The 14,676-nt window shown below is 46.8% G+C and overlaps 1 protein-coding gene across 1 annotated transcript in view; it reads right to left on the bottom strand.

Annotated features, from left to right (window-relative positions):
• LOC110533671 (spectrin beta chain, non-erythrocytic 4) overlaps positions 1 to 13,289 on the bottom strand; it is a 31,628-nt gene extending 18,339 nt beyond the window's left edge. The window contains exon 1 of the mRNA XM_036990084.1: positions 12,179 to 13,289. Within this exon, the coding sequence (XP_036845979.1) occupies positions 12,179 to 12,307 (129 nt within the window). The 5' untranslated portion in view covers positions 12,308 to 13,289. The remainder of the gene's footprint in view (positions 1 to 12,178) is intronic.
• Between the last annotated feature and the right edge of the window lie 1,387 nt (positions 13,290 to 14,676).

Here is a 14,676-nt window from a genome sequence, read left to right as displayed (position 1 = left end):
GTCTCTTCAGAGATGTTCGATCGGATTCAAGTCCGGGCTCTGGCTTGGCTACTCAAGGACATTCACAGACTTGTCCCGAAGCCACTCCTATGTTGTCTTGGCTGTGTGCTTAGGGTCGCTGTCCTGTTGGAAGGTGAACCTTTGCCCCAGGCTGAGGTCCTGAGTGCTCTGGAGCAGGTTTTCATCAAGGATCTATTTGTACTTAACTCTGTTCATCTTTCCCTCGATCCCGACTAGTATCCCAGTCTCTGCCGCTGAAAAACATCCCCACAGCATAATGCTGCCGCCACCATGCTTCACCGTAGGAATGGTGTCAGGTTTCATCCAGAAGTGATGCTTGGCATTCAAGCCAAAAAATTCAATCTTGGTTTCATCAGACCAGTGAATCTTGCTTCTCGCGGTCTGAGAGTCCTTTAGGTGCCTTTTGGCAAACTCCAAGCAGGCTGTCATTTGCCTTTTACTGAGGAGTAGCATCTGTCTGGCCACTCTACCATAAAGGCCTGATTGGTGGAGTGCTGCAGAGATGGTTGTCCTTCTGGAAGGTTCTCCGATCTCTACAGAGGAACTCTGGAGCTCTGTCAGAGTGGCCATCAGGTTTTTGGTCACGTTCCTGACCAAGGAACGTGATTGCTCTGTATAGCCGTGCGGCCACCTCAAGGAAGAGTCTTGGCAGTTCCAAACTACTTCCATTTAAGAATGATGGAGGCCACTATGTTCTTGGGGACCTTAAATGCGGCAGAAATGTTTTCCCCAGATCTATGGAGTATTGTGTGTAGACTGCTGAGGACTTTTTGTTATTTAATCCATTTTAGAGTAAGACAGTAACGTAACAAAATGTGGAAAAGGGGTCTGAATACTTTCAGAATGCACCGTACGTGTAGCCTATGAAAATCAATAGGCACTCACACTCTCTCAAACATGGCATTCACATGGATACACACACTCGTGCATGCGCACACATACAGACACACACCCACAATGCCATCAGAGGCCTGGTTAGAATCATTTGCTGTTAATTACCCTATTGGCAGGTATATTGTGACGCTAAACTAATCCATGACATCACCATAACGATACTTTACATACAGCTAGCTAGGTGCAGCTACATGGTTTCTCAAGTGGGTGTGCAGATACATTCTAGCTACTACTCTGGGCAACCAAAACAACGTGTGACTGACGCAGTTCTAGATTCTGACTAAAAGGCTAGTGCATGGTTAATTTTTCGCTGGCAAAACCAACACCTTAAAAACAGCAACAACAGACCTCAACTATTATATGTTCACCAGACCGAATCCAAGGACATCAACTGGATGTGATGTGATCCTGTCGTATGCTTTTGTTTGACAGTATCAAGTGTTCCAGAGAGATAGGTGTTTTTGTGTTTACACAGTGTTTTTCTATGTTTACAGAGCATTTGACATTGGCAAAGCATTGCCACAAGGTCAGTCTTAAGTAAACCCCAGAGTCCTCTCTTTGTTACAGACAAGCATCCCCACGGGACTGAAGAGGCCTCTACTGAGACAGCCCCAATTCAGAGCTCTGAGCTCAGGCCCAGTCCCAGCTCAGAGCTCCAAGCTGGGACTCAGGCCCATCTGCTGAGTAAGTACTGAGGGAGAGCAGAGGAATTGGCCCGGGGCGGGAACCCTTCCAAAAGGACAGAGAGTTCTCAAATCGCAGCAGAACGCAGCATAATCTTTTCTCCCCGGTCTCTCAGGTAACGAGAGAGGGAGAGGAGGAAGGATAGGTGGGGGCCGATTAAGTGATGTTCTCGAGAGTAGCAAGACACGAGGGTCTCTGAAACACATCTTGCGTGGGGCTAGCATAGACATAGAGCCCTTGAGAAACCCCGCTAGGAAGCCTTGTGGATACAGTCACCACAGACAGAGGAGACATCTTCTGTGTCCATTCTTTTAATGTACTTTTGTACTGTATCTATCTGGTATCTGGTATGAAAGGTTATACAAATACGCTGATGATTCTGAAGCAGAGCAGGTATCCTTTTTCATTCCGTTTTCACTTTGAGCTAGCTGTCATTCTAGCTCAAGCGAGGGTCTCTCTGTGACACCAGTAGACATTTCACAGCCATTTGTAGATGTACTGTATGTACATAATGAACAATGCATACTTAATTGTAAGATGCTTTTATCCAAGATATCTATCACAGGTATTAAATGTATGTCACTAACATCGAATACTGATTATGACTGAGCTATTTTATGCATGTACATATTATACTGTATCTACTCTACCAACAGACACAACAGCACCATGTACATCCTCACTCCTAAAAATCAACCATTTGAGAACCATCTCCAATCCTTACTCTACAAGGCAAATAGGTTTGTCTGTTTTCCAAATATATGTATATCTAAACGTTCCATGACCTTGTGTCCTACTGAACATGGCCCTGGTCTTTCCAAAGATTTCTCAGTGTTGGAGAGATCGCGATTTACCAATGTTTGGTACTGCTGCTCTCTGACTACTTTTATTACTAGTTGGATTGATCGGTTATTTCATGCACTTATTATAATATAATCCAATTTCATTTTACAGCCACATCAAGAATAAACAAAGACATATGCTTATAAAAAGGCCTACTACCTGGACCCTCTAGAAAACCCATTTGCCTTTGACTGCAGGGCAGAACATTGAGCATCATTGAGCAGCATCAGGCTCATGAAGGGGGGCATACTATTGCATCGTACACTGCATGACACATTTCATGCATGGACAAGCAAGATGGCCATGTGAGCATTCAGATACGTATGGTATGGTGAGAGGCTCTCAAATCCTCAATAAGACATTCATTCATCACCTCACGTTTAATCTCTGCTATAACATATAACCTCTCAGTAATAATATATATTTAATATATATATATATATATATATAATAATATACATAATTATATATAATATATATATAATATATCATTTTGATTTACACTACCGGTCAAAAATTTTAGAACACCTACTCATTCAATCTTATAACAATAGTGAAGATATCAAAACTATGAAATAACACATATGGAATCATCTACTAACCAAAAAAGTGTTAAACAAATGAAAATATATTTTATATTTGAGATTCTTCAAATAGCCACCCTTTGCCTTGATGACAGCTTTGCACACTCTTGGCATTCTCTCAACCAAGCTTCACCTGGAATGCTTTTCCAACAGTCTTGAATGAGTTCCCACATATGCTGAGCACTTGTTGGCTGCTTTTCCTTCACTCTGCGGTCCGACTCATCCCAAACCATCGGAGGATTGTGGAGGCCAGGTCATCTGATGCAGCACTCCATCAGTCTCCTTCTTGGTAAAATAGCCCTTACACAGTCTGGAGGTGTGTTGGGTCATTGTCCTGTTGAAAAACAAATGAGAGTCGCACTAAGCCCAAACCAGATGGGATGGCGTATCGCTGCAGAATGCTGTGGTAGCCATGCTGGTTAAGTGTGCCTTGAATTCAAAAAAAATCACAGACAGTGTCACCAGAAAAGCACCCCCACACCATAACACCTCCTCCTCCATACTTCACGGTGGGAAATACACATGCAGAGATCATCAGTTCACCCACACCGCATCTCACAAAGACGCAGTGGTTGGAACCAAAAATCTCAAATTTGGACTCCAGACCAAAGGACAGATTTCCACCCGTCTAATGTTCATTGCTCGTGTTTCTTGGCCCAAGCAAGCTCTTCTTATTATTGGTGTCCTTTAGTGGCGGTTTCTTTACAGCAATTCGACCATGAAGGCCTGATTCACACAGTCTCCTCTGAACAGTTGTTGAGATGTGTCTGTTACTTGAACTCTGTGAAGCATTTATTTGGGCTGCAATCTGAGGAGCAGTTAACTGTAATGAACTTATCCTCTGCAGCAGAGGTAACTCTGGGTTTTCCTTTCCTGTGGCAGTCCTCATGCGAGCCAGTTTCATCATAGTGCTTGATGGTTTTTGCGACTGCACTTGAAGAAATGTTCAAAGTTCTTGACATTTTCTGTATTGACTGACCTTCATGTCTTAAAGTAATGATGGACTGTCGTTTCTCTTAGCACATTTGAGCTGTTCTTGCCGTAATATGGACTTGGTGTTACGGTGAGTGAATGAGGACCCAAAAGCGAACTAACTTAAACAGAGCTTCTTTAATAACCAAACATAGGTAGGCTCAGATAGACCGGCAGATTCCGACAGGACAGGACAAGGTTACAGCAAACATGACGATAGTCTGGCTCAGGCATGAAACACAACAAACAAGAATCCGACAAGGACAGGAACAAAAACAGAGAGAGATATAGGGACCTAATCAGAGGGAAAAAGGGAACAGGTGGGAAACGGGGTGAATGGGTAGTTAGGAGGAGACAAGGCACAGCTGGGGGAAAGAGGGGGAGAAAAGGTAACCTAACAACGACCAGCAGAGGGAGACAGGGTGAAGGGAAAGGACAGAAACACACAACATGACAATACATGACAGTACCCCCCCACTCACCGAGCGCCTCCTGGCGCACTCGAGGAGGAAACCTGGCGGCAACGGAGGAAATCCTCGATCAGCGCACGGTCCAGCACGTCCCGAGAGGGAACCCAACTCCTCTCCTCAGGACCGTACCCCTCCCAATCAACGATGTACTGGTGACCACGGCCCCGAGGACGCATGTCCAAAATCCTGCGGACCCTGTAGATGGGTGCGCCCTCGACAAGGATGGGGGGGGGGGGGGAGACGAGCGGGGGCGCGAAGAACGGGCTTAATACAGGAGACATGGAAGACCGGGTGGACGCGACGAAGGTATCGCGGAAGAAGAAGTCGAACTGCGACAGGATTAATGACCCGAGAAATACGGAACGGACCAATGAACCGCGGGGTCAACTTGCAAGAAGCCGTCTTAAGGGGAAGGTTCTGAGTGGAGAGCCAAACTCTCTGACCGCGACAATATCTAGGACTCTTAGTTCTACGCTTATTAGCAGCCCTCACAGTCTGCGTCCTATAACGGCAAAGTGCAGACCTGACCCTCTTCCAGGTGCGCTCGCAACGTTGGACAAAAGCCTGAGCGGAGGGGACGCTGGACTCGGCGAACTGAGATGAGAACAGCGGAGGCTGGTACCCGAGGCTACTCTGAAAAGGAGATAGCCCGGTCGCAGACGAAGGAAGCGAGTTGTGGGCGTATTCTGCCCAGGGGAGCTGTTCTGACCAAGACGCAGGGTTGCGAAAAGAAAGACTGCGTAAGATGCGACCAATAGTCTGATTGGCCCGTTCTGCTTGACCGTTAGACTGGGGGTGAAAGCCGGAAGAGAGACTGACGGAAGCCCCAATCAAACGGCAAAACTCCCTCCAAAATTGAGACGTGAATTGCGGACCTCTGTCCGAAACGACGTCTGACGGAAGGCCATGAATTCTGAAAACATTCTCGATGATGATTTGTGCCGTCTCTTTAGCAGAAGGAAGCTTAGCAAGGGGAATGAAATGAGCCGCCTTAGAGAACCTATCGACAACCGTAAGAATAACAGTCTTCCCCGCTGACGAGACCACGGTCGAGAGGGAATGGGAAGCGGCCTGAGACGGCCGGCAGGAGGGGAGTTACCGGACTTAGTCTGCGCGCAGACCGAACAAGCAGCCACGAAACGACGCGTGTCATGCTCCCGGGTGGGCCACCAAAAACGCTGGCGAATGGAAGCAAGCGTACCCCGAACGCCAGGGTGGCCGGCTAACTTGGCAGAGTGAGCCCACTGAAGAACGGCCAGACGAGTAGGAACGGGAACGAAAAGAAGGTTCCTAGGACAAGCGCGCGGCGACGGAGTGTGAGTGAGCGCTTGCTTTACCTGCCTCTCAATTCCCCAGACAGTCAACCCGACAACACGCCCCTCAGGGAGAATCCCCTCGGGGTCAGTGGAGGCTACTGAAGAACTGAAGAGACGAGATAAAGCATCAGGCTTGGTGTTCTTAGAGCCCGGACGATAAGAAATCACGAACTCGAAACGAGCGAAAAACAGCGCCCAACGCGCCTGACGCGCATTAAGTCGTTTGGCAGAACGGATGTACTCAAGGTTCCTATGGTCAGTCCAAACGACAAAAGGAACGGTCGCCCCCTCCAACCACTGTCGCCATTCGCCTAGGGCTAACCGGATGGCGAGCAGTTCGCGGTTTCCCACATCATAGTTACGTTCCGACGGGGACAGGCGATGAGAAAAATACGCGCATGGGTGGACCTTGTCGTCAGAGAGGGAGCGCTGAGAAAGAATGGCTCCCACGCCCACCTCTGACGCGTCAACCTCGACAACGAACTGTCTAGAGACGTCAGGTGTAACAAGGATAGGAGCGGATGTAAAACGATTCTTGAGGAGATCAAAAGCTCCCTGGGCGGAAACGGACCACTTAAAGCACGTCTTGACAGAAGTAAGGGCTGTGAGAGGAGCTGCCACCTGACCGAAATTACGGATGAAACGACGATAGAAGTTCGCGAAGCCGAGAAAGCGCTGCAGCTCGACGCGTGACTTAGGAGCGGGCCAATCAATGACAGCTTGGACCTTAGCGGGATCCATCTTAATGCCTTCAGCGGAAATAACAGAACCGAGAAATGTGACGGAGGAGGCATGAAAAGTGCACTTCTCAGCCTTCACAAAAAGACAATTCTCTAAAAGGCGCTGGAGGACACGTCGAACGTGCTGAAGATGAATCTGGAGTGACGGTGAAAAAATCAGGATATCGTCAAGGTAAACGAAAACAAAGATGTTCAGCATGTCTCTCAGGACATCATTGACTAATGCCTGAAAGACAGCTGGAGCGTTAGCGAGGCCGAAAGGAAGAACCCGGTATTCAAAGTGCCCTAACGGAGTGTTAAACGCCGTCTTCCACTCGTCCCCCTCCCTGATGCGCACGAGATGGTAAGCGTTACGAAGGTCCAACTTAGTGAAAAACCTGGCTCCCTGCAGGATCTCGAAGGCTGAAGACATAAGAGGAAGCGGATAACGATTCTTAACTGTTATGTCATTCAGCCCTCGATAATCTATGCAGGGGCGCAGAGACCCGTCCTTCTTCTTGACAAAAAAAAAACCCGCTCCGGCGGGAGAGGAGGAGGGGACTATGGTACCGGCGTCAAGAGCTACAGACAAATAATCCTCGAGAGCCTTACGTTCGGGAGCCGACAGAGAGTATAGTCTACCCCGGGGGGGAGTGGTTCCCGGAAGGAGATCAATACTACAATCATACGACCGGTGTGGAGGAAGAGAGGTGGCCCTGGACCGACTGAACACCGTGCGCAGATCGTGATATTCCTCCGGCACCCCTGTCAAATCACCAGGCTCCTCCTGTGAAGAAGAGACAGAGGAAACAGGAGGGATAGCAGACATTAAACATTTCACATGACAAGAGACGTTCCAGGAGAGGATAGAATTACTAGACCAATTAATGGAAGGATTATGACAAACTAGCCAGGGATGGCCCAAAACAACAGGTGTAAAAGGTGAACGAAAAATCAAAAAAGAAATGGTTTCGCTATGATTACCAGAAACAGTGAGGGTTAAAGGTAGCGTCTCACGCTGAATCCTGGGGAGAGGACTACCATCCAGGGCGAACAAGGCCGTGGACTCCCTTAACTGTCTGAGAGGAATGTCATGTTCCCGAGCCCAGGTCTCGTCCATAAAACAGCCCTCCGCCCCAGAGTCTATTAAGGCACTGCAGGAAGCTGACGAACCGGTCCAGCGTAGATGGACCGACAAGGTAGTGCAGGATCTTGAAGGAGAGACAGGAGTAGTAGCGCTCACCAGTAGCCCTCCGCTTACTGATGAGCTCTGGCTTTTACTGGACATGAAGTGACAAAATGACCAGCAGAACCGCAATAGAGACAGAGGCGGTTGGTGATTCTCCGTTCCCTCTCCTTAGTCGAGATGCGGATACCTCCCAGCTGCATAGGCTCAGCTCCCGAGCCGGCAGAGGAAGATGGTAGTGATGCGGAGAGGGGGGCAACGGAGAACGCGAGCTCCTTTCCACGAGCTCGGTGACGAAGATCAACCCGTCGCTCAATGCGAATAGCGAGTTCAATCAAGGAATCCACGCTGGAAGGAACCTCCCGGGAGAGAATCTCATCCTTTACCTCTGCGCGGAGACCCTCCAGAAGACGAGCGAGCAAAGCCGGCTCGTTCCAGCCACTGGAGGCAGCAAGAGTGCGAAACTCAATAGAGTAGTCTGTTATGGATCGATTGCCTTGACATAGGGAAGACAGGGCCCTGGAAGCCTCCTCCCCAAAAACAGATCGATCAAAAACCCGTATCATCTCCTCCTTAAAGTCCTGATACTGGTTAGTACACTCAGCCCTTGCCTCCCAGATTGCCGTGCCCCACTCACGAGCCCGTCCAGTAAGGAGAGATATGACGTAGGCGACACGAGCAGTGCTCCTGGCGTAAGTGTTGGGCTGGAGAGAAAACACAATATCACACTGGGTGAGGAACGAGCGGCATTCAGTGGGCTCCCCAGAGTAACACGGCGGGTTATTGATTCTGGGCTCCGGAGATTCGAAAGCCCTGGAAGTGGCCGGTGGATCGAGGCGGAGATGGTGAACCTGTTCTGTGAGGTTGGAGACTTGGGTGGCCAGGGTCTCAACGGCATGTCGAGCAGCAGACAATTCCTGCTCGTGTCTGCCTAGCATCGCTCCCTGGATCTCGACGGCTGAGTGGAGAGGATCCGAAGTCGCTGGGTCCATTCTTGGTCGGATTCTTCTGTTACGGTGAGTGAATGAGGACCCAAAAGCGAACTAACTTAAACAGAGCTTCTTTAATAACCAAACATAGGTAGGCTCAGATAGACCGGCAGATTCCGACAGGACAGGACAAGGTTACAGCAAACATGACGATAGTCTGGCTCAGGCATGAAACACAACAAACAAGAATCCGACAAGGACAGGAACAAAAACAGAGAGAGATATAGGGACCTAATCAGAGGGAAAAAGGGAACAGGTGGGAAACGGGGTGAATGGGTAGTTAGGAGGAGACAAGGCACAGCTGGGGGAAAGAGGGGGAGAAAAGGTAACCTAACAACGACCAGCAGAGGGAGACAGGGTGAAGGGAAAGGACAGAAACACACAACATGACAATACATGACACTTGGTCTTTTACCATATAGGGCTATGTTCTGTATACCAGCTCTACCTTGTCACAACACAACAGATTGGCTCAAACGCATCAAGAAGTAAAGAAATTCCACATATCAACTTTTAAGAAGGCATACCTGTTAATTGAAATGCATTCCAGGTGACTCCCTCATGAAGCTGTTTAACACTTTCTTGGTTATTACATGTTCCATATGTGTTATTTTATAGTTTTGATGTCTTCAACATTATTCTACAATGTAGAAAATAGTAAAAATATAGACAAACCCTTGAATGAGTAGGTATTCTAAAACCTTTGACTGGTACTGTATATAACATTTGTTATCAATAATCCCTTTTGATATAAAACTTCTGCATTTGTGATATATATCAACAAAGTCATTTTCATAAATTAGAGGTGTTTCAGTTTATCATGCCATAATACTCTATGAAATGTGAGAGCAAAAAGATAAATACCTTGCTTATGAGCTCGATGAAAAAATAATTTCAGTAAACTGCTACAATAACAAAACAGATTTACCGGAATAAATTAAATAATTGAAATGAAATCCATTGAAATGTCAATCGTGAAGGTATTCCAACTGAGGTTAAAATCACGTTCTTGCAGGAAAGCACAGGACATTGCAAAAGTCTTAGAAAATTAAAAAAGGTAAGAGTGCCCGGAAATGCATGAAAATAGCATATACTTCGATACAATTTTAAGGCTAAGACATCCAGCAGACATTTAAGGCTTTCAAAATGGTGTTACCCACAATAATTAGTTAGCTAGTTAGCTAGGTCCTATGTTGTTTTCACATCCAATCTATTTTTATTTCATTTTTTTATTTTACCTTTATTTTAGCAAGGAGTCACCATTGAGACAAGCGTCTCTTTTTGAAGGGAGCCCTGAATATACAATTTCATGAAACAAAAAAAATGAATACAATATAAAACAAGTAAAATACAGCATGACACAAATTGCACTGACAAACATAGGAATCTCCAGAGTTAACCAACCCTATGAACGAGTTTGATAACTTGTCATTTTAAATCTTAATAGTGAAGTTAGGTAAGTCGGAAGCTTGTGGAGCAGGGCTTTGTAAACAAAAAGAGCGTAATGATGTGCTCTACGTGACTTCAAAGAGGTCCAACCAACCTTTTGGTAAAGAATACAGTGATGAGTATTAAAACTGTCTCCTGTGATAAAACAAAATGAACTATGAGAAACGGCATCCAGGGGTTTAAGAGTAGAGGCAGTTGCACTTTGATAAATAGCATCACCCTCATCAAGAACAGGTAGATAGGTTCACTGCACAATCTGCTTCCTGCTGACTAGAGAGAGACAAGATCTGTTTTGTAAAAAAAAGGCCCACTTTAAATCTTAGTTTCTTAACAAGCTCATCTGTATGTTTTTTTAAACAATAAGTCATTGTCAATCCAAATACCAAGTTATTTGTATGCAGTCACTTGTTCGATTACATTTATCTCTTGATATGCCTAAATAAACAATAGTGGTCAAGAGAGCATTCAAAAGGGCATGTGGGCTAGATAAGCTAATTCTCACAGTATAGCCTGGCCCTAAATTGACTTACTTGGGGTGAAGACTTTTACAAAATAAATGTTTCTACATCCAGTAGACCTTTTCCTGGAATGGGTAGACTTATTCTAAATTGAGCCTAGTCCCTGTAGATCTGAAAGGATTGTGTATGGCAATATTATGTCAATTGCCTCACCTGGCCTTCTGATTGGCTGAGTGACTTAGGTTTATGGGCTAGGGGTTGATGTGGAATTCCGAGTTAAATCAACTAATTAAAACGTGGAGCACCCACATGAGCCTCCCACCAGGCTTCTCTGCAGCAGTGTGGTTGAAGAACACTTGGATCGGGGTCAGTAGGGCACACAGTAACACCAAGGCTTGTTCTTATTGGACAAGTTCAAGTAGTACCTCCCAGTTTCGAAAATATTCTCTCTATTGAACCCAACCCAGGTATGGGTTGTCTTCACTGATAAAACAGCACCAGAGAACTGGGATGTCAGCATTTACTGTAGGCCTCTCTAGTTACCATACAAACAATTGCATGTTGGACAGTACTACGCTATTAATACAGGCTTGTTGGGATATTCATAAAATAAGGCCAAGAATGGATTGTATGTTGACAATAGCACACAGGTTTGATAGATTGCCCACTAACTGTCATGATGTTCACGTTTCATACAATTATTGATAATACATATTTTGAGGAAGAAGCACACTGGTAAAATATAATCCAATGTTATGTAGCTATAGCATGGGCCGATGAAAAGGCAATGGGAAAAATACATTGCCCAGGGTTTACTGCTTCAGTTATGCAGAAAGCATAACAATGATTCCACATGTATAACCTTGAACTTGAAATTCAGGATGTCCTTAAGAGAAGCATATAACAATATTTGCTTACAGTTTACTCATGGCTGAGTAATCAAAACGGAGTAATGACAACCCCCCCCCCCCCCCTCCCCAATATGCCTAGTGTGTCTTGCCGCCGTGACCATCCCTTTTACACACGCACGCACGCACGCACGCACACACACACACACACACACACTATCCTCCCCAAGCACAAACCCTCTCTCAATCATGTGCTCACACTACCCTCCCCCTGCACCTTCCACTCACCTGATCTGTCTGACCTTCCCCCACCTCCCTTTCCCCTCTCCATTCACCTGTTCTCTCTGACTTCCCCCCACCAGCCTCTCCACTCACCTGCTCTCTCTGAACTCCCCCCACCAGCCTCTCCACTCACCTGCTCTCACTGACTTCCCTCCACCACCCTCTCCATTCACCTGCTCTCTCTGACCTCCTCCCACCAGCCTCTCCACTCACCTGCTCTCTCTGACCTCCTCCCACCACCCTCTCCATTCACCTGCTCTCTCTGACCTCCCCCCACCACCCTCTCCCCTCCCCTCTCCATCCACCTGCTCTCTCTGACCTCCCCCCACCACCCTCTCCCCTCCCCTCTCCATCCACCTGCTCTCTCTGACCTCCTCCCCCACCACCCTATCCCCTGCACTCTCCATTCACCTGCTCTCTCTGACCTCCCCCCACCACCTTCTCCCCTGCCCTTTCCACTCACCTGCTCTATCTTGGCCAGCCATTCTTTGTTGCGGGCCAGCTCGGCCATGAAGGCCTGGTGCTTCAGCCACTTCCTGTGAAGCTTCTGGGCCTCATCCCGCGCCGTGTCTCGTCCCGCACCCATAAGCATCTTTTCCTTTACCTGCTGTCCCCAATCACTCAGCTAGGGGAGACAAAAATAGCCACCATCAGGGGCCCGAGCCTGAGCCAGCCCCTCTTCCTCTCTTCTCTCCTCCTTTCCCACAGGACGTCCTGCCTATCTGCGTGGCTCCTCTACGCCAGAGACACCCACTCCACTCTGTAGGGTCCCGGGTACCTTCACTGTCACAACCCACCCCAACCCAGCCCCCTCCAGATGCCCTTTCTGGAGAAAAAAAATTAAGATAAGCACCTCAGCAGCAGCAGTAATGGTAGCTCAAGCCCTTCCGATTCGCTCGCCCCTGGGTCCTCATGCCATACTACTTCACGGCTCCTGCAGTCCTTCCTGGTGCTGCAGTGCCTGCTAGCCGGTCTCAGAGAAGGCAAAAACAACCAAGCAAATACAGGAAAAGAGCCAACAACCCAACAGAGCCGACAAAGAGCGTCACAAACATCCAACACTCCTTTTTCGTTTTTGGGGGATGTTTTTTCTTTCCTTGTCTCCTGAGCTCGATTAGAATCCAGTCGTTAATGAAGGTGATGATGATCTAGCATAACCAGCACGACTCCATCAGACAGGACAAACCTGAGGGTCCTGTGATCAGCGTTGGCAATCTCGTACGGTCCGTGGTCCTGCCTAATGTTGCCGTAGTTGGGAGGAGGAAGAGGAGGATGAAGATGTGGAATGGGAGGAGCAGAGTGAATGGAGATGGATGCAGAGGCAGTGCAGTCAGAGGGGGGCAGATAACATAAGCTGTCCACTCTTGAAATGCACCGTTGCCACTGCTGCAGAGTAGAGATGTAGCTACTGTACGCACGGGGGTTGGGTTGTGTAAGACACTGCTACATTATATCCTCTTCCTAGTTCTCCTTCCTCAAGTCTCCACACAGATCAGACGTGGCTGGTGCATACTGCTGCAGTCCCTGCCTCTCAGCTACGCTCCGCTGTGTGAGAACGTGTGTGTGTGGTGTGTGTGTGTGCACGTATGTGTGCAATCACAACCAGCACTGCAGTGCCGGGGAAGAGGGAGGGAGGGAGGGAGGGAGGGAGGGAGGGAGGGAGGGAGGGAGGGAGGGAGGGAGGGAGGGAGGGAGGGAGGGAGGGAGGGAGGGAAAGCAAGGAGAAATGAAGAGGTAGAGGTAGAGAGATATAGCGGGAGAGGGAGAGATAGAACAAAGCAAGATATATTGAGCTATTGGAAAAGAGAAAGAGAGAGAGAGAGGAGAAGGAAAGAGAGAAAACGAGAGAGAGCCTGCGTCATCCTTTAGTGTCACCAGGGACATTTTTCTGCACTAGAAATGACTGCACTCAGAGCAAAGCAGAGCGGGAGCAGGAGGTTTAAGAGGGAGGGGGAGGTGTTGTCATTTGGAAACAGCTGAATGAGAGGGGAGGAGGATGCAGGAACACATGGCCCACAGTGCAGCTGGCTGCTTCGGATGCCGTTCACTCTCACCCATTTAAAGGGACCAGCATGCATTTGGTTCACCAGCAGCAAATAGGGCTACCTCATTGGGTAGCTACAGTAACACAATTTCAGGGCTTAGAAGTGGAGGACTTTACAGCACAGACATAACCTGTAAGCAATTCTAGACCTCTGAAATAAATGTTTTAATCCATGAATATTTGTTCCACATAAATCAGAAACAGTGATATTGACAATGAACGTTCAATGACAGTTTATGTCATGTATATGGATTAGGTATGAGTAAATATACTTGAATAACAATTGAACATGCTACTGAATGTATAGTAAGATAAAGACTATACACAAGGAATTATCAAATGTTACTCTTGTAGAGATAAGCAATTCAGGGTAACACTTTCCCCCGGGTACTTTAGGGTAGAATGGTTTCATATTGCCAGATAAACATATTTATAGCACCTATGAATTAAGATGCAGTCTATAGAACAATATGGAGCTGTATAGTAAAGTAACAAGGCACAAGATGCTATGATATATTATGAATAAATCACAGATCACCTTCCTGCTTTATTATAAAGTTCCCTAATGCTGACAGCATCTACAATATCATGTGCTATGAATCTATGTTAACAATTTACATTGAATGTGTACCATTAAGCATACATTACACATCTATACACACATCATAAACATTGCATTATAGCTACATAGAGCATTATGAAAATGTAATTAATATTTTTTATAGTAGTATAAAAATGTCGTGTTCCAAAAACACTGTGAATGTTCTGATTGGAGAGTGAGCAGAGTGGAGGAGTTAGCTGGGCTTGATAAGGTGATGCCATAATATCAACAAAGACATTTTAAATAAGACGGTCTATGTAGCTATGATGCAATGTTGCCATGGTTTTTATGTTTATAGATATACAATGTAACCTAC

Source organism: Oncorhynchus mykiss, chromosome 10 (genome assembly GCF_013265735.2).
Source record: "Oncorhynchus mykiss isolate Arlee chromosome 10, USDA_OmykA_1.1, whole genome shotgun sequence".
Taxonomy (NCBI): domain Eukaryota; kingdom Metazoa; phylum Chordata; class Actinopteri; order Salmoniformes; family Salmonidae; genus Oncorhynchus; species Oncorhynchus mykiss.
The sequence above is the reverse complement of the archived record's forward strand: the minus strand, read 5'-3'. Positions and strand labels throughout refer to the sequence as shown.